At 40.1% G+C, this 27620-nt stretch overlaps 1 protein-coding gene across 1 annotated transcript in view; it reads right to left on the bottom strand.

Moving 5' to 3' along the window:
- The window catches only part of cerk (ceramide kinase), a 46271-nt gene that overhangs the window by 12768 nt on the left and 5883 nt on the right, over positions 1-27620 (bottom strand). Inside the window, exons 3-11 of the mRNA XM_030720467.1 lie at positions 16182-16310; positions 14901-15023; positions 12316-12441; positions 11601-11667; positions 9786-9931; positions 4634-4708; positions 4353-4505; positions 1934-2039; positions 1420-1499 (exon numbers count right to left, since the gene is read on the bottom strand). Of these exons, the coding sequence (XP_030576327.1) occupies positions 1420-1499; positions 1934-2039; positions 4353-4505; positions 4634-4708; positions 9786-9931; positions 11601-11667; positions 12316-12441; positions 14901-15023; positions 16182-16310 (1005 nt within the window). The remainder of the gene's footprint in view (positions 1-1419; positions 1500-1933; positions 2040-4352; positions 4506-4633; positions 4709-9785; positions 9932-11600; positions 11668-12315; positions 12442-14900; positions 15024-16181; positions 16311-27620) is intronic.

Here is a 27620-nt window from a genome sequence, read left to right as displayed (position 1 = left end):
AGAGGTGATAACGCGAACCAACGATAACAAGCCCGCTGAGGCTACTTTAAAACAACAGTACTCTAATTGGAAAGCAGTGATGTAAGTTAAACTTAAAAAAAAGAGCAAATCAAAAAAAAAAAAAAACTAAAACAAAATATCAACGAGACATCCAACTGTGGACTGTAGGCTCTGCGTTTGGAGAATGTTTCCAAATGAGTGTTTGCTTTTGCAGGAGAGGCTGGCTCATTTGCAGTGAGGGAGTGTGTCGTGCCTCATTGATTCAGCAGTTGTCTGAGATTTCCCTCACCAGAGAAGAAGACAGGAGGAGGAAAAAACAACAACAAAAAAAAGCGCAAAACAAACGGCAGCACCGGCGTGAGGCAAACCCCCTGTCAGAGCTGGCAGAGCCAAATTTCTTCCTGATTAGTGGGAGCCGGTCACACACACACACACACACACACACACACACACACACACACACACACACACACACACACACACAGGTTACACTCAGTTTTATATTTAAACAGGCGAAAAAAAATTAAAATACACAAACACTCTGGATACCAGATAGCCAAAAGAAGAAACTGCTGAATTTAACATCCTGACACTAATTAGAGAGGGAGAAAAACACACACAGAGATCATCTGCAGCTCAGAGTACATACACAAACACAGGAGTCAGTATTTCATCTGGCTCCAGAGGGTTTGTGCTGCAGTGTCATTGGCTTGAGACGAGTGTGGGTGATAAAGTGTGTCTGTGTGTGCGCGCACGCGGTCAGAGGAAGAGCGGAGGGAGCAGGAGGTGGCCGCCGTCCTCGAGGCTGCGCGGACAGAAAGACTCCGAGCCCCCGACGGGGAACACGTAACCTCATCAAGCGAGCGTGAGGGCTGGATGCTGGTAAATCGATAGGCAAAAAAGGCTCCGGCGGGGCACGACGGGGAGCTGTGCACTGTCACTAAAAATCACTTTACGTTTTCTCATCAATAACTCATCAAGAATCTCATCAAGAATTTTGCCATGCTGCGGGCGAGAAAGAAGGAAAAAATAAAATAAAATCACCCCTATAGAAAACCCAGAAGCGAAATTTGCGAGGGAGAAGATGACGCTGTTATTTACACTCAGTCCACCTCAGGTACTTAATCTTTTGCAGAAAAGGACAGAAAAATGCAAATCTTCCCCGTTTTATGTGTACGACTTCAAGGGAAACGACAGCCAGCGTGGGATTGTCTCTGCTCTCCTTTTTTTTTTTTTTTTTTTTTTGGTCTCTATTCTCAAAACTACAGCCTGCAAAAATACTCATTTTCACACGTATCAGAAGTCTGGCAATGGTTTCAAACTAGACAAACAAGCAGATAACGAGGTAGCGAAATGAGAAATACACTTTTTCCGTGTGATTAAGGCGGCATATTTCAAGTAATAAACCCAAACTCATACCTTTGCCAGGCTGTTCCTTCTCCTCTGACACATCGCCGTGCACATCCTTTGATGAGCGCTTGTGCTGACAGATGCTGCACCTTAAATATCGGCAAAACTTTGATTAAAACATCAGTCTTGCTGTGACATTCCAAACTTTAACAAGCCTGAATGATTCATTTGATGGGAATACATTCAGTCCATCTGAAAACCGAATTGAGCTATTTAAATATTGGCAGTTTTTCTTAGAAAAGCCTTTTGCAGCTTGGTCATATCACAGTTTATGGTAAAATAAGCAGTCAAATTATACAATGATGGTTTACAGACCCCATATCAAACGCAAACAATGTCTGTTCCCAGCATATCAAAAACCAAGGCACTTCTTTGGAAAAGAATGAATGGGCCTTTCAGTCCACAATGAATTACACAGATCACCCATTCAATGTAAACTCTCCCATTCAAGCTCTGCCAGGTGTACCGCTGCTAGTGAATGCATCTAATAAGTTAGGACAATGTCAAATAGCACTTCATTTACCCGGATCGACACTTCAGCTCGTCCCTTGGGTTCCCCGTATTGTCCTCGGCGAGGAGGAAAGAGATGGTGCCCTCGTAGTAGCTGTGGCTCAGGAAGGTTTTCACCCCTGCGATGCAAACAGTCAGTGAGAGTGCCAGAGTCAGTGCCAGAATGCATGCCAATGTCTTTTATTTACTGTGCTTAATTTAACCAGAAATAATTACAAAAAAAAAAAAAAAAGAAGACATCTGCATATGTAATTGGATGTTTATCTTTACTGTTGTCTCCCACAGGGAGATTGCTGCAACACTTAGAAAAGATGGGATGTTCTGGAGAAAAAAAACCCTGTCATCACCTTATTTCCTGTTTTGACTTCATGTGTTCTGTGCTGAGGAGCTGCAGCACCCTTTTTTTAAAGAAGGGCCACAAATGCCAGTATAAATGGTTATGCAGCCGGGACGTGAAGAAACCAGTGCTGTCGACCATAAATGAGGCTTTAGGTGGATTTCCATGAAATGTTGTCCACATCTCCAGAGGTCAAAGAAATGTGTTGATCATACCTGGTTTATGAATTTAAAGATTATGGAATTTATCACCCAATAAACCTACTTTGGGCAGGTTTTTGTGCTGGATATCAAAACCCCACTGCTCCGTGGAGCCACTTTATTGGATCACTATTGATCACTACATAAAAGTTTGCTAAAAACTTTCAGCCTGTTCTTATTGTGTTGCCACGTACTGCCATTTTGTCAACGCAAATATGCAACAGGTGATGCAACAATATGTAACGTTTATTACACCCCTCCTGCAAATGATCATAACAGGGTCATAACTCGTTAAATTCGAATGCGGATAAGGTGCCATTTTTCAGCATGCAGGGCTAATGCTGTGAACAGACGTGTTTGTGTAAGCAGAAAGTTTAAAAACTTAACTGATGTAAATCTGGTCAGTTTTCTGTTTCTGGCTATCTTCTGGGAAATGTCTAGACAGCTTTCCAGTGTGGTTGCTATTTTTGTCCCCTTCTGTCCACTTGCCCTGTGCTCTCTGCAATTTCACAATGATCCTCAAAAGGAAAAAAGAGCAAACATCAACCTCTCTTTCAAAGTGCCCTAAATTTTATGTGGAGGATCATTCTTGGTGTGAGCTGGGTTTATAACTACACCGAAACACTTTCAGTACTTTACAGTGGAATTGTCCACAGTGTCCAGGTTCAAAGGTAGTGCGCCATGTGAGGTACAAGAACAGGAGTGTGGGGGACGGAGTGAACTCTATCCTACAAGATGATAACACTCGCCCCCACGGAGTGGGTTTTATCAGAGACTACCTCCAGCTTTTGGGAGCAGAATGGCCTGCCTGCAGTCCTGACCTCAACCCCATTGAACACTCGTGGGATCAGCTTGGGCGTGCTGTTCATGCTAGAGTGGCCAACACAAACCACATTGGCTGACTTGTGACAAATGCTGGTTGAATGCCATCCCCCAGCAGTGTGTGACCAAGCTGGTGACCAGCATGAGGAGAAGGTGCCAGGCTGCTGTGGCTGTGTATGGTTCTTCCACATGCTGCTGAGGCCCTGGTTTGTTAAATGAATAAATTCTTAAATTGCCAATATGTCTTGTTTCTTCAGGAGTCAATCATCCAATCCAATAAACACCAACCAACAGTCAAAAGCAGAATAAGCTGTTTGGCATTTACAGAGAAGATTTGACAGGTTTTCCATAAGCACAGCCCACCTACTCAACTCTGCTGCTCAACCCACAAATGCATTTTTCTTACAAATATGGCACCATTTACAGTAAGGGGAAATAAACAGGCTTTCCAACAGTGTAAGATTTTTTTTGCCAAGAAGCATTGTTATATCATGGAAATGAACCAAACAGAAATTTCCTTACTTTTTTCAAACCATGGTCTCTCGATTTCCAATACTTGGCAAAGATACCCAATAACACCCTGTACGTATTTGATAGAAAGGTGACATTTGGTACAATCGGGTGAAAATGTGTTGAAGCTTTTTGTTTCAACCTACAGTTTTCTAAATGTATGGATTTTTGTTTTGCTTTGCTTTTTTTGTTCAGTTGGATCTAGTTTAATTTCAAAGCTTGCATCATAGGGTGGAAGCCTTTGTATAAAAAAATTAATTAACGTGAAGCTCCATTGGGTGGAGAAATCTTGGTGGTGTTAGTGAAACTGTTGGTGCTAGTCTCACTACAGATCTACACAAAAGCTTGGCCTGAATTGCCAAGCCTGAAGCTGCATGTCAGATTTAATCCTCCAAAGTCTGGACCCTGAGCAAGACCGGCAATTCCAGGGAAAAATTCCAGGTTAAATCTCTTTAAAGCAATTCATTGTGAGATCAGTAACCTTTAAAGACACTGAGCTGAGGGGTCAAAAATAAAAGGTCAAATGATCTAGGTAGATTTTAGAAAAATGACGGCCTACATACCTGCCAGGTCATATCTAGCAGGACCGAGCCATCTGTTCCTCTCACTGTTTGCGAGCACATCTCCATAGAAGCCGTAGCCAAGCAATGAGACGGAGTATCTGAGTAAGACGTCATTGTGGTGAACAGAACACACATCCATTGGCTGGGAATCACCTATTGAGACAGTGAGTTAAATAAAAATGTGCTGCCTTGACCATGACACTAAAATGAAAAACTGTAATAATTTTTTAAGGGTTGTTCATCGCTGTGAGATTTTCATAGTCTTAACAATTTCCACTCACCCACAATGATGTGTAAAGCAGAAGTAACTGGATCATTGGTTCCCACTGTGGCAAAGCAGATACAATCAGTAGACCCTGTGGGATGAGAAACACAAAGATACACTCTAAAGATAAAGTCTGGATGTGTAGTCATCTAATCAGGGGCTCTATAGTGTAGTGGTTTATACGTTCACCTACTGTATATAAACCTATTCCCCCATATTATCAGTTGCTAGTTAATTAAGATAAAAAGGAAATTTGAGCTCTGGCTAATGAGAATGCCACAAGACTCACTCATTGGGACACCTTCCAGAAAAAGACAGGAAGTGAAGCAGACACTTGATGTTGTCTTATGTATTCAACTTTCAGTAAATCTAAAGATTGCAGTGCAAATTTAGGGTATGTGATCGGTGTTGTCATGTAAGTGAGCCAGCTAATCTGAAGAGACTGTACGGTATCTTAACAGATACTGTTGGCAGTTAATGTTTCCAAGATGTTGATAGAGTGAATCGCAGACTCTCATAAATTCAATCACTCCTTAAACATCATAACCAGGGTCACACGTCTTTCAAATCTGTGAGCAAGTAAAGGAAATTTAGTTGAATGATTTTACTAGGCGGAAGAAAGGAGACACCGTAGTCATAAAGTTAACTAATCGGATAGCTCGGGGCTATCATCAGCTCTCTTCAGCCAACAAATGAGGGATAAGAGGCATCCCCCGCTTTGTGAGAAATGTTGAGTTTGACATTAAATCTTTCAACTTGAGAGGTAATCAGGCGCTCTCTCTCTTTCTGCACCACATGGTGTAATTTCAGACCTATCTGCCCTACTTTGATCATCCTCAAGTGGTAATATGGACCTACTACCACTGATGAAAGACGGAGCACGCGAGCGAGAGAGCGAGGCGGGAGGAGAGTGAAATCTAACCAGTGATGTTTTGAGCTGGCTCACAGAAGCGTGACAGGGAAGATCAGGCCTGTCATTCAGTAGCGGACACACAGATGAGTATGAAGATGAGCTCCCTCTCTCGCTTTTTCCCCGACTTTCTATGAATATCACTTATCTGGCCTTTGCTTCCTCCCCTCCGAGCTTCATAATCACATCCGAAACACTTTCCAATTGCTCCTGACAGCCCTGCACTGCCTGCTATTTTGCTGAGCATAAAAAAAGGTGACATGTGCCATTTGAGTCTTCTAAAGCTACTCCGTAAAAGCCAGCTGACTTTGAATGGATATAACTGGTGCACACAGATCTTCAATGATGTTCAATGCTCAGATGCTCAATGTTTTATTCCCCTTAAGTTGCTCAACCACAATAGCTTGCTGGCATATTCAGAGGAGAGAGCATAAACTGTCACAAGGCAAATCCTCAGTGGAGACGCTCCAGTTTTTTATCTGTTTCCCCTAAAACTGTCTTGCAAGTAAAATCATCTCGGCAGTTAGATCATCTTTATCTCTGGGAAAACAATGGACGCTGGATGCTTTTAAGAGTTGCCCCAAAAAGGATATTTTAGCTGTTTGAATCCTCAGTACATGAATGTATTCATGACTGCACTTCTGACAGTATCTTAAAACAGCCTCAAACCTAACAAGCAGACACTTGATTTAAGATATACTTGTTTTTTTTTTTAATCAAAATAGCCTCATTTGTATTAGAGGTTACCTGATCTTTCAGAATGTTTTCCTGTGGTAGCAAGAAAACTAAATGGGCAAATTAAGTGTCTAAGTCAGATAGATGCGGAGACCCAACACTAGTTACTCAGTTCATGCTACAATTAGAACAAGCAAGCAGCACCGTTCCATCAGGGCAAGCAAGGCACAGACTGCTTGTCCACTGAAATCTAAATATAAACATAAATTTAAACTAAAGTGAATGCTGTCCCTCTCCTTTCATCTCAAACAGGGTTCTGTCCCATAAGCTTCTCTCGTTGCCTGTTTGCATCCACCCTTTAAAACTACTGCCATGCTGTGGACTCAGTAAGCTATTGTCTCTGGAAGCAGGTTTAACTCTGCTTAATTCTGATATCATGTATCATATGTTGATTTCATAGGTGTAGCCATGTCCTGCTAAAAAGCAAAAAAAAAAAGGCTGGAGCTGGGTAAGCTAAGAGACCAGCAGTCTTTTGTGGTTGTTGGCGCATCCGCACTGTAGATATACCTCTGGTCTTTGATGGGAGACTAGCGCGCTAGACAAGCTGCTCCTGGCTTTGCTTTCACTGCTCTGAGATCAATTATGATCTGTGCGTTGTGTGGAAACAGCTAGCGTTAGCGAGTAAATGAGCACTCTGTGATTTATTATCTTAACAGACAAGTTTCCTCTCACTGACCACCAATATGTTTGAAGTAGAGTGTAGTTTGAAGACATTTTTAATAACTGCTTAAGCACATTAGCAAAGAAAGCCTTGATGATGAAGAAGGGAACTCCCGCCATGTCCGGTTTAATAAAACAGGCAAGCTGACCAGGTGCAGGCGTCAGCTGCACTTTCAGATTAGCATCCCTGAGGAATCCCTTGGTTGACCTAATGCACAAAGTTTAACCAGCTGTTTTGCTAAAATACCACCTTCAATTTCCATTAATATTTTTAAATACTCCTTCTGATATAGACAATTAACCATGTCACACAGAATGCAGCATTAATAAGAGAATAAAAGACAGGAAGCACAAGATCATGAAAAGCTATGTTTTGATGTTTTAAGAGCTCTTTTTCTTATTAGGTATCTCATCATCTCTGCTTACTTTTCCATAGAAGTCACCCCACACCACCCCAATCAAGTCTGTTTATTTTATTATATATTATGATGAATGGCTGGTTGAAGAATTAACCTCCAAAAGTACAAATCTAAATCTCAAGCAAGTGTAACAGAGCCTCAATACTGCAATATATACAGCATTCTGACTGGTTTCAGGGCATAGACTACCTCTCTGATGCATATAGGCTACCATATTAATTCTTTGAATTCATTCATGGAAACAGGATGGAAGTGAGTTTGACTCACACCAGAGGGAAAAACAGTTCGCAGCTCTCCACTGACTTTGTATTTAATGACCTTGTCCGTTCCATCTGCTAGCAAAAAAATTAAAAAATATCTGAAACCTCCATAGAAGAGTAGATATCTGCAATAAAATGTGTGTGTGTGTGTGTGTGTAGTGTTTTGTACCCGCTGTTCCTGTTTTCCTCTTTCAGTGGGTGTGATTTTCAAAGAATCAAGATGCATTGTGCTTTTTCTTTGTAACACCTAAAACCAGTGCAACAGGAATTTTTTTTTTTTTAAACATTTGAATATGAGTTCAATGAGAAGGCCATAAACAACTTTGCAAGTATTCATTTGAACTTCGGCACACAGGTCATACGCACACTTTGCAATGCTACAAATATGTAAATACTGGAAGGCTTTTACCAGGTGGCCATAAGCTCAATCGCCATTGTTTTACTTCACATGGTGACAGTGTTAATTTCGTCGACAAACTATTTTCGTCATAGTTTTCTTCAAAGACCCTTTTTCATGACAAAAACGAGATGATAACTAAATAAAAACTACCTAAAAGGATAAAAAACGATGACAAAATTAACTGACACTTTTGTCAACAAATGAAAACGAGACGAAAATGCTTGGCGGGGACGACATCCAATCAGAGCTGATTTAATTTTGTGACGGGGGGGACAAGCATTAATAATATTCCATAACTTTTACTAAATGTTTAATTTTGTGTGTGTATAATGACTAATTCAAGGGAATGAAGAAAAAACATTTACATTTTACACCCTTTATATTATAGTCGAATGAATCAACTGTAGATTTAGTCGACTATATTCTTATGCTAATTTATCGACTAAAACTAGACTAAAACTAAAACTATTCAGATGACTAAATTATGACTAAAACTAAATTACATTTTTGTCAAAAGACTATGAGCAAAACTAAATCAAAATTTGCTGTCAAACTTAGCACTGCTCGGTGACATATAGTGGCAGACATTTATTTAAAATCAGCCTTTAAAATAGCCACTTTATTCAATGCATCCAAGACATTCAGAAAAAAAGTGGGCATTGCACACCTAACATTTTAATTTATCTGCTTTTGTAAAAAAGGCAAAAATCCAAATCCTGCTTGTAATTGGCCTAAAGATCACTTACTGTGTGCCCAGCTGGTTTTTAAAACCCTATGCTATTAACATCAAGCTGTGCACAGGATAGCCTCATATTGGTCTCACACTGTATCTCTATCCTCATGAAAATTAAAGATTTCAAAATGTCACCCAGCAGGTTTCCATTTATGGCACTTGGAGTGATTGACCCTTTGCAGGCCCCTGTTGGGACCCCCTGCCCTGTTGCCATAGAGATCATCTCTTGTAACTCAGAAACCTGGGATCAGAGGGTGTGACGTTATTGCAATTAGACCCAAAATCCTGTTCAGGTGGGATTTTAATGCATTTAAGTCTTTTTTTTTTAACTGTAGGACCTCTTTTTGAAAAAGAAAATGAAGAAAAAAGAAGCAGCTATCCATGCATCATCGAACTTGTGCTTTTACGTGGTTGTTTGGACTGCAGGGCTTTATGAAAGACTGGCAATTGATTTTTGATAGCTGTGATAGACCAGGTGTGAACTCGGTGCATTCAGCTGTGGGTTATATCACATATGCACACAGAGAACACACACAAAAAAAAGGAACAAGAGATTTTTCATTTGAGGAAAAGTAAAAATTGTGTCCTGTGGGCAAATCATAATGTGTCAGGAAGTATGATGTGGTCTACAAAGGTTTCTCCTGAAAAGACTGTAAATTTGTAAGCTGTAAAAAGAAGACCTTGACTTCAGAAAAGCTGATGGTTTTGTCGTTTTTGCACCAATAAGAAAAATGCACAAAAAAAATACAGCAGCTAGTTGTGCATCTATCCACCCTCTTAACCACTTGTTCAGTCCAGAGTTATGGAGTAGCTGGAAGCCATTTTAGCTGTCATGGGGCCAGAGGTGGGCTACACCCTGGACAGGTTGTTGGTTTATCTAACACATCCAGACTGATGCCTACGGCCAATTTAGACTCACCGGTGAATCCAGCACGCATGTCTTTGGACTGTTGAAGAAGTCAACAGGCTTAAATCTTGTCAAAATTCGTCATTTCAATATTTTATCCAAACTCTGGAAGTTTGCATGTAGCTCACGATTACCAAAGCTCACCTGCAGGAATGATTCCTATCCGCAGAGAACATGGCACCAACTCAGCATCCAGTTGGTTCTGGTCAACACCGTGGTCATTTTGGGTCCTGGCAACCAGCCCATGCAGGACTTCACTGAACATCCCATCTCCACCCACACACACCACCCTGGACAGAAAGATGAAATCACCAATTCAAGCCATGGCTTTGTCATGAGCGTTCTAGTTTCCTCTGGGACGTGTGAGTGGTTACCACAAAATGAGTTGCATCACACGTACATGTGCTTGAATTAAAACACGCACGCCTGAGGAAAAATACCTACACAGACGGAAAACCTTGACAAAAATATGACTACAGAAGAGGCCCGACTGTGAAAGCCCAATAAATAAGAATATCACGCAGTGCCATCAGGCATAACAGCTTCTTAGGTCTAGCTCAAAACCTTACAGAAATGGATCTATAAATTAAATGAACTGCAGAGTAAAACCATAATGGACTCTAACCCTGCTCTGGGGGGACCGAATAGCTGATGAACACAAGCTGGAAACGACAGGTCACTAAGCTGAAAGTCGGAGGCCCTTTATATTCGATGATCAGCTGCAGTTTACCTTTGTGTGCTACCTTTAATCACAGACCTGAACAGCTTCATGTAGAACTTGAGCTGAAAACATAACCTTAAGTAATTTCAAGATTTAGATCTATTGCAACTGATCCCAAAGAACAGAATCAGGCAACTACAGAAAACTAAAGAAAATGTAGAAATTCCAAGGAACTAACGTCTTAACTTACACTGCTTGTGCTGCAGCAGCCCTGGATAGTGGCACAGGGATTAGTCACAGGTCCTTTAATATTCTCCATCTACACATTAACCTCAGGTCAAATTTGTTTTCAGACTACTTGCAGAGCTATTTCCTCTTCATATTTAATAGTACAACTAATAGTTTTTTAAACTTCTCTAAGGTTTTTCTTAGAGAATTAAAAAAAAAAAATGAAAGAACTATTATTAGTTAAAAATATAATGGCTCAGACTTCCATTAGTCACACATGCTGAAGCCTCGAGGTCCTTCAGTAACTGTGGAAACTGTGTTGTGTTACTCCACCGAGCTCAACTTATATAATTGTGAAACTAGACCAGACAAAAAGTATGTGCCCACTTGATGAATGCTCATTTTGCAACAACCCCTGTGGACTCCCATTTAATTGATTCCTGTTTTACTTTGAAATTAATCACCAGTTCCTTCCTCTCTTTGTTTCCATTTTCCTGGCAATTTTCAGCCAGACTTGTTTGATATCAGCCAATTAGTCACCTGATTTTATATATATATATATATATATATATATATATATATATATATATATATATATATATATATATATATATGTATGTATGTGAGAGAGAGAGAGAGAGAGGTGGGTTTGCTCTTTTCAGTTTAGTTTTTAATAGTTTCAGTGCTTGTTTTAATAATTTTAATACCTTTTATTTATATCTTTTCATGATAAATGATAAAGCAGCAAAATATTACAAAGCACTGATCTAAGATGAGAATCACTCATGACTGATAACTCTTCACTTGGTGGGTTAGAGACAGCCAGCCCTGTTCAAGGAAATACAGATTAGTGTCTGAGATGATCAGATTATTATCGTGTTAAGTGTGAGAAACACAAAGAACTTTGCATCAGTAACACAGACTACAACACAGCGGGGCTTCATACAAACTGTAGCTGAGTCTCTCAGCAGCTTTATTAAAACATGAAAAAACAAGAGTCAAGTTCATGTCACAATGAAGAACCAGTTATCAAAGGCTAAAAGCATGAGCTACCTAACTTAAGTACCTACCCATCATATTTTTCGAGATTGGCCTCTGTTTTCAAGTGGTCTCTGGCATGATTGGCACGCTCTGTAACTATGGAAACAAATCAAATGGCAAGCATTAGTACGAGTTCAATGAAAGGGAATACAGTGACAAAATAACTAGACACTTTGTGGCTAGACTGGTAGAACAAGCACTCTATTACAGGCATTTCGAAATAGAAGACAAGGAAAAGTACTTCACTTTTGAAACATTCACTGCAACCTATCAAGCAGATTAATGGTCAGAAGAGGCATAAGTATGCTGGCAAAAAAACAACCTAATTCATCTACTCTATACTAGCCAGCAAAAACGAGCCTATAAAAACAAAACCAATATTTCAACAGTAAATCTGTTTACCAGGCAGACAATACCAACACAAACACAATCCTGCAACCATAGCAGGTGTAGGAAGCCCAAGGTGAATAAGCAGTCCCTCTGATGGACCATCAATACCCCAGACTATGTGTAGCTGTAGCAAACACTTATTGAATAATAGATGTGTTTGGATACCCAAGCTTATCAACTATCACAGCTTCCATTAAGGTGGTGGCATGATTAATGGCACTATAAGCCAAATCATATCCTTGCAAGCCTCTTCACTCCCCGCGAGAGGCCACGGCGGCAGTGGAGATCTATACAGCAACCATCAAGACTCATTTTTTATTTAAATGTTGAGGAATGCTACTGATAGGGACCCACCAATCACACTGGTCGAGATGCCGGCAAGGCGAAACATCGGCGCCACCTTCTGCTCGTAAATACGCTTCCCGTGACGCTTTCCTCCGTATGGATTGATGTATACCAGGAGGCTCTTTGGTCGATTGGCTGCAGAGTAAGGGAGGGGTATGAGATCATCTTTAAAAATGTGTAGTGTTTACCTTTTTCTAAATTTATTTTATTATTTATTTATTTATTTTTTACAAATGTTTAACTGACAACAGCTTGATGAAGTTTTCATTAACCAGAGACCTTTTTCAAAATGCTCAGTCAACCTGACTGGCCCCCAAAACACGCCGCTCAAGAAATAAATGGTGTGTCTACCAACTGTAGGAGGAGTGTGAAGCAGTTCAGAGGCACTGCATCACTCGGTGATAAACCTACAAAGAGCTGCGATGGAGAATATTAAATGGCTTGTTTATGGCTGTTGTGGAGGAGTGTGTTTAGGACAACAAACTGAGATACATGGGATGCTCAAAGTGAAAATGAATGGATTTGGATCAAGTGTTAAATGAGCACAAAGAAATATAGGGTGCCATATTGTTTGGCAATAAGACAAAAGTTCCATTAGATTACATAAATGGATTGTAAATGGGTGATGTAAAGGTGTGTGACTAATACTACTTGAAGATGCAGGGATTTCTTCAAAATGAATGCGGTTAATTACCTTGAATTGATTCATCCTGCCGAGCGTAATGGCACTAAGAGGACCATTTTAAATGGTTTAAACCACCTTCCACTCTTATTTCAACACGTTAGTTACACACTAAATCCTGCAGAATCTAATCATGTGATTGCTTTGCTTATTAAACCCAGAGTGTAAGGCACCATTTTGCCCCCATATCAAAAATGTAATTTAACTCAATATGCTTGAATAATAGTGTAATAACTTTTTATGATACTACACTAAAAACATTACATTTCTGAGGCTGATCAATGTAAACATGTTGATGGATGATGTGCTGTTGTGTTCATTTTCAGTTTTTGTGTTTCATATGCCATCTTCTTTGTAGCTTTGCCCATGGGCTATCCTGAGGGTGTTATATACTTAAAACATCTAATTAATTAAAAGTAATAATAAAGTGCGATTTTGAGGTGCCTGCATATTTCTGCTCCTCTAACCAGCAAATATTTTGATGGCTGGCTGTTGTTTGAACGTCATCTTGTTAGGGTTGAAACAAAAGTTGCTATAATGTAATAAACTATAATGTAAATGTAAATATCTCAGGACTAGGAGCAGCAGGACTATTGTTGTACACTATGACAGTCCACATGCTAACAGAAACAGAATATAATTTGTGTCTTATATCTATCTATCTATCGATCGATCCACACACTTTAGTTTATTTTAGCAGCTTCACTGATGTCATAAGCTGGTGACATAAAAATCCCTCCCTGCTTTAAGCAGTCAGGCAAAACAGTCTGCAGAAATCTGAGAAAATGATTTTCTTTCCACATTTCCTCTTTTATTCTCTTTAATCTATAAAAATCTAGACAGATTGTTGTTTACTGTAAAGTGATGCAGTTTGTCGTTCCTAATTGCAGAACTATGTGCTCAGCTGACTTTTAATGCCAAAAAAAAAAAAAAAAAAAAAAAGCAAGCAAAATTAATGAATTAATGAATAAATGTTTGTTTTTAGTGTCATTTTGGAAAATACTCTCTCCTTTTTCGGCTCAAATCATGTTCAGCCTCCTTTCACCTTTCTCCTTATTTTGGACAGCTTCTTTGCAGCTCACCACCACTTCATCTCTGTCACCTTGACTATCACACAGTTCAAATTGCAGCGCAAAACCTACTTTTTTTCTCCTTGTTAATAGTGTCATGTAGGCAAAATTCAGTATTTTAAAAGGTGACAAATAATAATAATTATTAGTACTATTATTATAGTTTGTTATTTATAATATAAATCTAGAAACAGTTTATATAAATGTATATGATTTCCCTTCAGCTGACCTATATTGACATAAGATAATGAAACAGTTTACTTTGGACTCTTTAACTTATATTGTAACATAATGATAATTACAATACAGTACAATATATAATGCTATATTTACAATGAGATAAAATGTATTTAAGTTGGTAAAATATTAATTTTATATTGCAATATAAAGTACACTGTACATTATTGACCCAATAAAGCAGATCCATTCAAACTGCCTAATTCACACAGGACACCAGTTTCCCTCCATGGAAAATGCAGCTCAGCATCTTCTAATCCTGACAGACAAAACAGAGGCAGCAGCTTTAAAGATCCTGTCAAGTGCTTATGAAGTCTAAATGTTCAGGAATATGTTTTTTCCCCATATCCGGTCAATGTCTTTATAAAAACAGGAATGACATTACACACTTTCTCCTGTATTGTAATTTTGTTTGGATGAATTTATTTGCCTTCGGCTCAGTAAAGTGCATCTTAATGACTGTGTGCACTTTCATTTTCAATATATTTGTCCAAACACCCACTTGGCTAAAATATAACTTTTATGGTGCTTCTAGTTAATAAATTGAGCATATCAAGTACAAAGTACATCCCCGTATCTTTGAGAGAACAGTAAATGACACATACTGAGTACTGATAGCTGCTCGTTTGCAACTCGGACCCACTCCTCGCAGAGCGCCTGGTTTGCACAGTGAAAGGTGACATCGCTGCACTGCCACTGGTGCTGCCGCGTCCTTTTCACGTAGGAAACTGTAAAGAACCAAAACAGAACACTCCAGAAACCACTTATCAGCAAGCACATCACAGACAGACAGACAAAAGATGCTTGTGTCAATGCCAAAATATGTGCAGGCTTGCCCTGAGGATAAACCCTGGCTTTATCCTTAGCAAAAGGTTATTCAGGTATGTGCAGATGTAAGAAATGAAGGGAAGTAAAACGGGGCTCTGCTCATAGTCAGACAAAAAGAGATGAAGTTCCATAATATCCTGCTAGGAACATCACTGAAATATTTACATTAAGAAGCAAAAATTCACTCGCTAAGCACTTTGACAGCAGATTCACTCGCTAAGCATTTCAAAGTGAAATTATCGCACTAAGCATTTCTTCATCAGATAGAAAAGTTAACTTTTCAGGAAAGTTCTGCTGTCCAAATCACTAACAGTACCTCATACTCACCATGGGGTATGCAAAGAGATGCTCAGAGTGGGTGCGAAATTATCCTTTAATAAGTTACATAATCAGGACGTAAGTGATGGGGTGCATCTTTGAAGCCAAGTTTCCACAGATTGTGGGAATGCAGTCGCGTCAGACTCGGCTCACTCCATTGCCAGTAAATGCTCACATTAGAGAGGTGATTTTGAACATTTGGCTGTGATACATAATGTAAATCCGATCTTATTTGGATATAATCTAATGGCTCCAAATCAAGCATTAGCCCCAAAGTCGCTGGCATACTGCCATCTTAGACCCAGTCAGCTAAGCTGTGAGGGACTCTCTTGTTAATGCATTACTTTCTGACTATGGAGCTGTCTACAGGCTTATTTCCAGTGTCACATCACTTGTGATTGCTCTAGCTAAACACAGCCTCTTGGCACACTTAACCAAAATGTAACTGTAATGTGGCATTAACATGCTATAGCAAAAGGAAGGCAGCACTGATGTAAGTTGGCCTCAGGCCCTGTTGTTAGAAGCAACAAAAGAAGCTGCATCTATGTCAGAAGTGGGAACTTTATCAATTTAGTTTGCGCTTTAACAAGGCTGGGACGCTGGACAGAAACTTTGGGCTTTGCAAAAAGTTCTTTAACGCTGTAGAAGACATATGGCAACATTTTAAAAGCTGAGCAGCATTTTTTGAGTCTTAAATTAACATTGTAAAAATGGTGAAGTCGCCTCCATAAATTTTGTACCTGTGAATGCATAGGGATAAAGCAGCTTTGTCTTTTGTTGACGCGTCATGATCTGTGCGCCGCCATGGTCACCGTCTTCTGTCTTGTGGACAGCCACGATTTCACACACCTCAACAGTGTGGCTGTATGCTGGAACGACATGAAACGACTGTTTTAGTCGACTCCATAACACAATGAGGGAAGAACAATGCATAACCTCTAAAATCATTTCACAAAAGCAGAGAGACACACAAAAGCATTTGCGATGCATGTTGTCATCTTTAAAGCCGCAATGATCAGTCATTTTTATATTGACAATATATCCTGAAACTAAGTGGTCTGTGAAAGGGGTCACTCAAGAGACAAAACCACGAAGAATTATCATCCATCTGCAGTTCCCCTCTGCACTGTGCAGAATGCTGCAGATCAATATTCTAGTTTTATTGTTGCTCTTATCAGCCCCATTACCAGTTGTAACACGCAGGTGTTTTATCAAAAGCTCTGATAAGTCCAGTGTATGCTACCTGCTCAGCACCAAACAACTGAATTTAGTAGCTAGTTAAGAAATCAGACCATTTAGCAGCTAAACAGCCATGTCCAAGTGGCAACCTGGAAATATCAGTCTCCGTTTTTTGGTAACATCGAGTACCAAAAACAGCAAACTATGATCCCCATGTGTGTCAGAAATGAAGATCTCATCCTTCAGCAACTTGTGATTGACAAGTTGGTAGTCAACAAGCATGCAGCCTTACATCCAGAGTCGTGTCCTGTCTTGTTACATTAGGTTTCATAAAACCAAAGATGGCAAGAGCAACAATGCTCAGACTCAGGATCCATAACAGGACCCCACCAAACAATGGGCAATGCCACCATGGCCACATCTGTCGCCTGCATGTATAACAGAGAGCACGATCTGTGTTCAGGAACTGAAACAAAGAATGCAACTGTTTCTGCCTCCTCAAAGAAATTCCAGTTTGATTTATGTGAATGTATTGAACACCCCCCCCCCCCCCCCGCCCCAAAAAAAAAAAAAAAAAATGCTGTATCTATTCAGTTGTAGAGGTTTCTTCTGTTACAGTAACTTCAGAATGGCAGCCTAGAATTCCTTCCACAAAAGAGAAAAGAATGAAAAGAATGGGAATGGGAATAGCATTGTCATATCCCAAGAGAGGCTGCAAGTGTTTGGGAAGGAAATGCATCCTTTTGTCAGCTGTTCCAATGAGTGTTGGGTTCAGGTTTTTAACAGACTTTTTTGAGCACAGTGTGACCCGGTACCTCCTGGCAGTAACAAGACAGGGCAGCTCAGCTGAGTTGAAGGGCTCTTAAAGAATGCTGCGTTCAAAGCTGGTGTTAAGGGGAGAAAAAAAAAGGAAGAATCTGTGGGAAATGCATTCATTCGCTGTCACATTCTTACTAGTGTGAAACACAATGACAGACAAGGCAATAAACTCCTTAAAAAAAACTTGTTTAAAAAGGTGCAACTTGGTGGTGGGAATTTGATGCCTAAATATTACCAGAACAAACTCAGCAGCACACTTTTGTACTATGGAAGGACAATATTACTTGCGATGAGTTTAACTGACCTGTTCAGCTGCATCCCATACAGGCATTCTGGTCTCTCCTACAAATTTATTCAGCTGATATGGTGAAATGGATGGGAGGGAAGCATGACATATTATTCCTCTCCTGGGAGTCTGAGGGAATAGGATTTCATTTCTTTTTCAAATAAAGATGATACGCCATGCAGGCATGAATAACTTTATGGCCATCGATATTCACACTTTGACAAATAGGAAGAAGAGTTATGGCCATGTGGGTAATGGCTTTATTTCAGGAAAAAAAGGTGGGGGAAAAAAAAAAAAAGACAGAGGAGTTTTATTCCAACTATTTGAAAAATGGCACCTTGTTCTGCCAAATTGATTGTTGGTATTGAATTAAAATACATAATAAATTTCTAAAAGTTATATATTCTATTTCTTAAAGTGCTTAGCCTTCATAGAAGCGCTGGCCTATACTCCATCACTGGGTTAGCTATCAATGTTCACCTAAGCTGCCTGTCTTTGTGTGTTTAGAAACTCCGACACTTAAATACATGCTAATCAATAGAAATGTTTTCACATATATTGCATGGACAAAAGTACCTGGCCATCTACACGTTACACTTTGTGGAGCTGCTTGGCCGTGGAAACCTATGAAGCTCCTGATGCCGTTTCTTTGCTGATGTTCACGCCAAAGGAGGTCTGGAATTCTGAAACTCCATTACCTCCATCTCTGAACGAAACTTCATTGGTTTGGGAACTACATTTTAGAAGTCTTGAGTTTGGCATTTTGGCCGCCATTTAATGACACAGTGAATTACAGCTGCACCCTACAAACCAAGCTAGGGAAGACAGCAGAGTAGAGACTTCTGGTGAAATGTCACCTATATTTTATAAGGTGTATGGAGGAGAAGGAAAAAGTTCTGAAGAGGGGAAAAAAAACCCCCAGAAACAATTGCAATACACAGAACAACATTATTGCTAGACCAAATGTGTTTTTGGCTTGTAGCTCTCTTTTAAGCTATGTAGCCTGTGCTAGCATGAGCTGATGAGGCCCCAGGTATAGCCTCATATTTGGTTTTTGAAATGTACCTACAAGGTACCTACACACATCTTTTAGAAACCCTCAATGGCTAGGTTTCGCTGGTATGATTACTGACCTAGGGTTAGTTTATGGACTCCTCTTAAGGTACGCTTTCTGATGACATCAAAAATCAAATGGCTAAAGTCAGTTAAGTTCAGACTATCCATTTACCATTACCACTCATTGCTGCTAAGTTTTTGTTTGTCTGTTTTAAACCAAAAGCACAGTAATATTACGTAAGTTACGTCAGCAAAGTGCAAAGCGACCTGTGGATGCTGACAATGAGTCTTCAGGGAGAATCTCACACAAACAGATCAGTGTATCAGTTAAATGCAACTTTTTCAACGTGCATCAAAGTTATTCCAAGTAAGCCTTGCAGGGACAAACTTGAGACTTCAATGTACTTTGTTTTTTTTTCATCATTGAACTCATCATAGAGACGTGCTGGCAAAACAGACACTGTTATATTGTGGAGGTGATTTGAACATATTAAAAAAAAGTAATTTCACGCAAGTGCACATAGATAAGCAAAAGCAGATTATCTTTGGTAAAATGTTGCATGATGATAGTGACAATAACACAAGGCAAAGATAACAAACAGCTATAACAAGTTTAGAGTAATTCATCATGAAATTCTGAATTTACAGTTTGTTTCATATCTGAGGACCAATCTTGTGTCTGAGCTGTGTCTAAAAAGCTGAGGAATATAATCAGAGTATCTTATGTTGTATCTTACACATTTACATGTGTGTCATCTTAAGCTCCCAAACCTGCGATTAAATCCAAAATATAAAAGAAATATAAAATGTATGAGATCTTCAGTCAAAGACAAAAAACAACATACATGATATTGTTAGTACTGACAGTGTCTCCTTCTACAGTCAGGGTGTTCCTCTGGTCCACTTGGACAAATTAACCCAGGAAACAAACACAAATCCAACATCCCAGTGAATCTAGTTGGGGAAGAAACTGGAAACAATAGCTGGCATTCCCACATTCTGACACTACTCTAATAACCCTGGAACATACACACATCCTCAGATATGCACACACAAGGACACAATAATCCCATCGCCCCACACACACACACACACACACACACACACACACACACACACACACACACACACACACACACACACACACACACACACACAAATTCCCCACTTTTTAGCTCAGTGCGGTCCCTAAGCTACATGCTAAGCCCTCGGCCATACAAGGCAGATCCTCTCTGCTCTGCTCTGACATACTTTTCTTTGTGCTTGAAAAGAATCTTGGCACTGGCAGTCAGCCATGTGTGTGCTGCCTATTCATACCACAGGGCTCAGTGTACTACAGCGAGCCAGAGAGGTCTGCTATCTGCAAAAAGTCAGCTTTTCAGGAACTGGAGGGAAAAGAGCCCCCCCCTCCAAAATGTCTGGAAATCCTTCTGCACTTGGAGGAAAGCATTCAAATGTTTGTTTGTTGCTACACTGATACCTGAGAACTCTGGCAGAGAACACTAATGTTCCTGCAGCCTTTTTCCCCGTCACTCTGAACATTTGTGAGGCCAATGACTGGCATTACTGCCACTCCAGCTTTCAGTTACATTTATAATACCTGGATGGACCTTAAAGGAACAGTTCCAATATTTTAAGTGCTACTTGTATTTGGTTTCTTCCCGAGATTCAGAATATAGGTGCCGCTCTAATGTCTGCATGCCAAATAGGAAATTACAAAGCTAGAAGCTGGTTGGCTAATCATAGCATAGCATAAGGAATAAAGGAAAATTTTTTGTGATTTAGCACACTCAATTTGAAATAAACATATGAATGCTAGGCTATATTAAAGTATCAATCTAAGCAAATTATTATCATGATCATTTTATATCATTGTGTATATAAGCGATTCGCAGTGACATGGCATCCAGAAACCACAGGAAGCGGATGACATTCAGTGAATTTGAAGGAAAAAATAAAATTGCTGGCAACATAAAATGTGACCCGAGATAAACTTTTCTCAACTTCAAGGCGAGCAACTGGGGGTGACTACCAATGGCAGCACAGGATAAATTACATTAGAGGGTTGCATGGACAACCAAAGCCTGAAATGCATGTGACCAGCTGTCAGCTTCAAAGCAATGTATGACCAGCAAATCGCTTCCAGAGTGCATAAGTTGTATCATGCTTTTGGTTATGTTTAGGGTGTCATTTCCGGTTTTATTTTTCAATTCCTCATCTTTTTGCAGTGTTTTACAATCTTCTACTTTTTAATTAAATACCCTGTCCTCATTAGTTTTACCTGTGTTTAATCCGTGACACCTGTTCCCAATCAACCAATCAGGCTCATCTGTGTATATATAAACCTCCCATGTGACAGATTTTCTTGTTATCATTTATAATCAGGTGTTCCAGCATTCCTTGTGGTTTCCTTGTGTATGACCTTTTGCCTATTTTTTTTTTTTAACTTGCCCAGTGCTGGAATTTTTTGTCGCTGATAACTTGTTAAAAGTCTCGGCCTGTTCAAATTTCCCTTCAACTCCTAAAAGCTGGGCAGTGTGTTAAAATATGCGCAGTGACACTTTGTGTACAGGTTGAATGCTGACTGGTTGACAGGCTCTAGAAAAAAAACAGAAGCATGCAAAACAACAAGGAACAAAGACACACGAATGAGAAGCACAAACGATGACTACAATCTTATTGTTTTTACTCTGCTGTAAAGAAAGTTACAGAGGTCACCTTTTCTGCTGTTAGGACATGACCAAATGCTTATGAAGCTGACTTTATGTACCAGGTGACTGAGCTCCATCTATTTTGTTTTAATGTTTAGTCCTACTGTGACTGAGAAATCTACAAAATTTTGTATTATGTGCATTTTGCTAGGCAACTGTAAATAATCTGTCAGGCTTTTGCCCAGGCTTGAGTTACCCAACAAGGGGGGGTGCAGCTTAACTGCCATGGGAATAAAGCCAAGTTCAAAGAGACACTCACATGGAACGAGGATCAGGAGAAACATAATGAACGGTTCTCCAACCCTGCCATCTAACTCTGAACCTGAAACACTGGCAATGGCAGTGCGTTGCTTTGCCCCGAGTGTGCGTGTAATCCCCGGCTCAGGCACTGTTAGTGCCTTTCTCTACTGAGCCAGAAACAGTCATGTCCTCAGGGCCGAGGGTGCCACCAGTCTCCACTCTAACCACATGAAATGGATTAAGACCTGTGATGCAAAGGGAACACCATTAAAGGGCAAGACCAGTTTTACGATTTGTTTACGTCATCCCTAAAGTTCACGTGTTACTCTCTTATAAGACTTGCAACAGGTTTTAGCAGTTTATCTAAAGAGGGATCATTTACCCTTTAAAAAAAAAACAAAAAAGCGAGTCCCTCAGATCTCTCATGTGACTTGTTGAAACAGTCTAAACTTCCGGGATGGAAACCACTTCAGCAGACACCATCATGTTACGGTCTCTCTCAAACTCATTCCAATAATCTTTTTGGTTTATATATTTCATATAACCCTTTTTTCACCAGGAAGTGAAACTCTAAAGTCAGATACTTCTTTTAGTACACTTCCATATAGTTCACTATGCACACTTTGCACTTCTGGATTATGTGAATTTCGATAAGGTAGTCTCAAATTGGACAAGGCATGTTTTGGATGTTTTGTCATGCTAGCTGCAGTTTGTCATGCCTCTGACCACGCTCAAATTCTTCTAGTTTGAAGACAATTTAACAAGCACAAACACTAAATAACATCTGCATGTGAAATGTGTGGTTTTACTTGCACTGCCTAGAAAAACATTAGCATTACGTTAGCATTAGCTGGTGACATACGGTAAATGGACTGGTACTTTTATAAGCCTTTTCTACTCAACTTGAGTGCTCAATGTGCTTCCTATTAAAAGTCTCACTCATCCAGTCACTCACACTTTTATCAGAGGAGCTGGGGATCTATCCATTGACCTTCCAATTGGTAGCAATCTGCTGTACCATCTAAGACCTAATTATATGGTAATCCAAGCAGGAGTAAAATTTAGTAAAATGACTATCAACTAGGTACAGGATTAAGTTGGGGTGCTTGATAAAGAAAGCATGGATTAGTGTGCCATATTTGAAGAAGAACATAGCAGTAAAGTGTAAAGTCAGTGAAGTGGTCTTTTAACTACCTCGAAGGCTAGATATTCAGCAGTATGCGAGGATTGAGAGCCACAGGTCTTGGCAATAATAATTTCCTATAATAATGGAACAAAGAGGATCTTTGTGCCAATTTAATGGAGTTTAGGAGGTCAGTTAAACTGCCTTCTTTTGGTAAATACTTTCAACCATGTAATTCAAGAGCATAGTTCTGAAGAAGAGCTGCTGTTCATTTTGGCACACACTGAGAAAAGGTAGAGCACAATTGTACCAGTTTCCTTTTTTGGAACTCTACACAGTACAATGTGGCACCTGTTCATGCAAGTCATTTTGTCATCTTGCCTGCAAAAAAGGCCCAAAAATGAGCTGCACCAAATCAGTCAGTTAATGCCAAATTTCCTGGTCCTGCTGTCTTCATTGCGTGAGCATTTGATTTGTCATGCACAATAGCATCTTTGATTTAGGACCACTGGCAAAACAAGACCTTTGTCAGAAATTCTAATAGAATTTTACAGGTAAAATGTGAAATTAGGAAAGTTTGATACATGAATCCATAATGAAAATAAATGCAAGTCACAGCCTGACTACTCTCACAAAGGTCAAGACAATCTAGACTGCTTACTGTTGGGAAATGGCACAAATTTCCATGTCAGAGTTCACAAGGTCTACAGCCCATGGGTTGAGCAGGATCTCACAGACGCTTTTTGACCAAACAGTTATGGGGACTCCTTAAGCACTGCAGCCACTGTTGTGCTCCCATGAGAACTACATACCTTTTTTTCCCTACTAGAATTCATATTGCTGTTAATGTGAACAGTGATGCAACACGTGAGCTAGCTAATACATCACAGCTCCACAATAAGTTGGAGGATGTGGTGACTGGAGCAGTGTACTTTGTGTGTTTTAAGGCTTTCATGAGCCTGACCAATATTGGATTTTCAAGACTGAAACTGACATTTAGTGATTTAAAAGTCCAATATTCCAATATAATGGCCAATTTATTTATTTTTTATTTGTTTACTCTTTTATGCTCGGCCCAACTCTGCTTGGATTAGCAAGCTGTTGTGTTTGTGGCATTCCAAATGTTTGCTGCTAACAGGGAAGTTGCAGAGTGCCCATTGGTGGACAAGCTATTCAACTCTCATCACGTGGTTGAAAGAACCTGGGTCGGGTCCTATAATGGAGTTGAAAAGGAGCCGTATGAATTTAGGCTAGCAGCTGAAAACACCCTTTTTCTTACTCTTGTGTTAAATAATGTAACTTTGCCAGTATCTATTTTTTTCACACGTTATTACTGTAGACATGTTCCTATGTATAGAAGCCACTAACCTTATATAGAACAGATTGTAGCTCCCTATGCTGCTCATAACTACCTCCAACATGCCAACTAATAAATCCTTTTGCCTCCATTAGCATGTACCAGTCTCTGTCCAAACACAGGAACCAGTAAACCAAACCAATTCAAATCCACTTTGGCTGTAGTTATTGTTTACTTTCTTGCATTCCCATTTCACTTCCATAATTTTCTCACCTCTGCTGCATGGATGCCAAATCAAGTTGAGAGATAATCCTGCAAAATCTATGTCACTCGGATGCTCCTGACATAAACACATATTTCCTCCTTTGCAGAGAAGTGTAATAAAGCTTAGACTTTCCTCTCAGTCCATTTCTGTCTATTTTATCCCATTTTTGCAGCTGTCTGTTTACACAGCTAGTGTGAAATCCCTTTTCTAACATCTCTGCTTAGGTTTACATGGGCTTCCACTGCGCCAATCACCATTTATTGGTGTCACTGCTATGTTTCTCTTGTATTGGAGAGTACCTACCGTACATTGAAGCAGGAGCTTAAAAAGAAGAACCTTGATGCTAATTGTTTCTAAAGGGGGACAGACAAATAGGAGATTTCCGCCAACTGTTTTAAAACTATGAAAAAAAAAAATGTGTCCAGTTCTAAAAGTGCAGCATTCCATTTTAGCTCACGGGCCACATGCTGCCTTGATTTATCTGAAGTAGGCTAGACCCAATAAACTATTGCCTAGTAACCTATAAAAACACCTTAAGCTACAAAACCTGGGAATTTTTAAAGAAGTCTTAAATACATGTTCACATTTAACATACCCACTATTTATAAAACAAATGCTAAACAACTGGGAATGAGTGCAATTTCAACAGCGTGCCTCATTTTCCACATTCATTGCAAAGAAAATGCTGATCAAAGGTCAGCATGTGATCACACCACCTTACTTCTGTGTGGTCTTTGTCTGTAAAGTGGCTGTAAATATGACAATTCAGACCTCTGGCTTGAGTGAAATTCACTCAAGATTTGATCAGTTCTTAACAACACAAAGCTTCCTGGTGCTAAAGAGAGTGAAAGTAAGGTGTATTGAATATTAGAGTGAATCACTGCTGCTGGGCTTTAATATGCATTTTTGTGGCGGAAGATAATTCTTTTTCTCCGGAGGCTTTTAGTTACTTTAGCAGCAGCGCCTTCAGTTCAGATGAAATTGATAAAAACCAGTTCGATCAGCAAGCGCCTGCATCTCTACAGGTACATGTGTGCGGCTCGCGATCCGGCTCATCCTGCTACCTTAAAACAAGTTGGCATCCCGCCTGACAGGATTCCACCGAACACACCGGTTTCCTACACTGTCAACATAACGTCTGAATTCCTTGTCACACCCCAGCTGTTTTTCACTTGGGCGTTGAAGTGACGCCACCTCAGACATCTTCTCCTCGGCCCCCAGAGCGAAACGACGAAGTCTACGACAGATTTAGATGTGGCTGCACTGAATTTGATCTTAACTCAGCGAACCTTGTGCACTCATGCATTTGCACAGGAGATTTTGCTCGTGTTTATGATATCTCTGACAACACAGCACGTGGCCTCGCCTTCTTTCAGTCCTCTGACAACAATGAGCTGTCATCATATTCATATTCTGCTGCTGCTCTCTGCACCCCTCCCTTTACACAGTGGTTCAGTATGTAATCCCTTTATTTATACTGCGGTGTGGTGCTGAAAATGTGTTAGAGGACAAGCCTGTGCAGGCTTAAGGAAATGCTTAGGTGTTCCCTCCTGTTTATACTGTTTTCATGTCATTCCCTTTCTAAGTTAACACTGTGCCTTTCTATTCACATGTAACATGTTTGCAAAAAAAGGAGGTAAGATGTAGCTGCAGGTGTGAAACTACTAAAACTGCTGCTGATACAGAAGCCTTCAAATACCCTGGTGCCACGGCTGGTCATCACCACCACGCCATCATGCAGGTTTACTGCGTAATTAGCTTTACTCCTGTTGAACCAAACCTCAGGTGAACAAAGCAATCACTGTAATGAAAGATCCTGTATTGCTGCTGTCAGTGATGCAGTGTAAACCTGCGCAGTTTACCCAATCTCCAGCTGTCGTTTTTCTGGCAGTGTTTATTTCTCTGTATCTCTCCCTCCTTCCCTCTGCAGCCGTCTCTCAACATACAGACAGGGCTGTGCATTGAGCACCAGCTTTAGATTACAAAGCACAGATCTGCCTGGGTACACGTGGCAGTGAGCTGTCAGACAAGACATGTGGATTTCTCCCAGGCACAATGGGTTTGTTAAGCCAATGCTTAGGCAAACAGATGGAGAGGAAAGGACAACCAAGGTGGAATATGTAACGCGAGAAGAACAGCAGTGCCGTGATGCTGCTAGTTCACTACTATGCCAAAAGTTTCAGTATCTAATTTCAATACTTATTTCCACTTGTCCCCCCCGTTGCTGCGTTTGGGCTTTTACAGACATGCTAACTGCAGTATCCATGCATGCTGTTTTCATACAAATCCATTCATACTGACTGGATGGATTGGTTCCAAATTTTGAACAGGTGTTCATAGTTTCCACTTGAGTTTTAACTTGAGCGACTTTGGCACCCGGGCTGGTGCGGTGGTTCTTGCCTCACAGCAAGAAGATCCTGGGTTCAAGTCCAGCTTGGGGCCTTTCTGCGTGGAGTTCGCATGTTCTCCCCATGTCTGCGGGGGTTCTCTCCAGTCCAAAGACATCCATGGGGTTCGGTTAATTGGTGATTCTAAATTGACTGTAGGTGTGAATGGTTGTCTGTCTCTATGTGTTAGATTGTACCAGCAAGCCCAGATTAATGCTGCTGGAAAACAATGGCCACGCAGTAAATGGGCAAAATTGTGTGTATTGTTTATCATAAAAAAAATCCTGATCCCATGAAATACATTTTAAAATGCATTAAAAGATCATCCAATTCTCTTTCCAATGGAATCAAAATCACCTCTTTGATTTTCAAATATAGACATGAAAAATTAGCAATAACTCACTTTTAGCCCCAGCCCCTGGGTTTGAAATAAGGCCCCAGATACGTCTGGACTGCCATTTATATCCCCAACAGGATGAACTGTAATAACTTGTGAATTTTAACAAAGACAGAATTTCAATTTATGATCAAATACCAGCAAAAACTTCACTTCCATTGATTGCAAATATTTGCTTGTTAATATTCTAAACCAACAGATTGTGACAATGGTGCACATTATCTCAACATTAACAAGCTAGCATTGTCATAATCAGTTTTCATGCACATTCTGGAAGATGTTAAGATGTTTCTCCCTGGTAGTGCACAACAGGAGATCCACTCCAGACTCTCACTAAGGGAAAGGGTAAGGTTGGCTTAGCTGAGGGAGCTGCTTAGGTGGATCAGTAGTAGGCAGGACACAGTATTGACTGGTGAATT

This window comes from Archocentrus centrarchus, chromosome 23, assembly GCF_007364275.1.
Source record: "Archocentrus centrarchus isolate MPI-CPG fArcCen1 chromosome 23, fArcCen1, whole genome shotgun sequence".
NCBI lineage: Eukaryota > Metazoa > Chordata > Actinopteri > Cichliformes > Cichlidae > Archocentrus > Archocentrus centrarchus.
This window is presented reverse-complemented; position numbering and strand designations above follow the sequence as displayed.